Source organism: Nestor notabilis, unplaced genomic scaffold (genome assembly GCF_000696875.1).
Source record: "Nestor notabilis isolate BGI_N333 unplaced genomic scaffold, ASM69687v1 scaffold28334, whole genome shotgun sequence".
Taxonomy (NCBI): Eukaryota; Metazoa; Chordata; class Aves; order Psittaciformes; family Psittacidae; genus Nestor; species Nestor notabilis.
In genome coordinates, this window is record NW_009924719.1 from 877 (window position 1) to 1,236 (window position 360).

Genomic DNA, 360 nt, shown 5'->3' on the forward strand with positions numbered 1-360 from the left:
GCGGAGAGTGGCCCGCGGAGTGTAAACAGTGCATGGAATAGTGTCCGTGGGACATGGGAGAAGGAGACATTTGCTGGCTGGGCGGCCCAAACTCCATAAAGACAGCCTTCCCTGAGACGGGGCTATTTAGACTCTCTGGCATGGTAGTCATGGTCATTTCTTGTCGCTTGGTCTGTGTGTGTGTTCTCTCTTCAGCTTGCCTTTTTGGGGTCTGTTGTGTTTCTCAGGACAGGAAAGAACCCAATTTAAGCGGAACAGGGTTTTTCACTTTCCATTCATAAGAAAATGGAGTTTGTCTCTTTGAAAAGTCTAAGCATGATGCTGTAGATCTACACAAACTCGCCTAAAAGCTTTGACTCA

At 47.5% G+C, this 360-nt stretch overlaps 1 protein-coding gene across 1 annotated transcript in view; it reads right to left on the bottom strand.

Annotated features, from left to right (window-relative positions):
- Window positions 1-157, bottom strand: part of DLX1 (distal-less homeobox 1) — a gene marked incomplete at its 3' end in the record, with an annotated part of 1,028 nt that extends 871 nt beyond the window's left edge. The window contains exon 1 of the mRNA XM_010012749.1: window positions 20-157. Coding sequence (XP_010011051.1) covers window positions 20-157 — 138 coding nt within the window. The remainder of the gene's footprint in view (window positions 1-19) is intronic.
- Window positions 158-360: the final 203 nt, after the last annotated feature.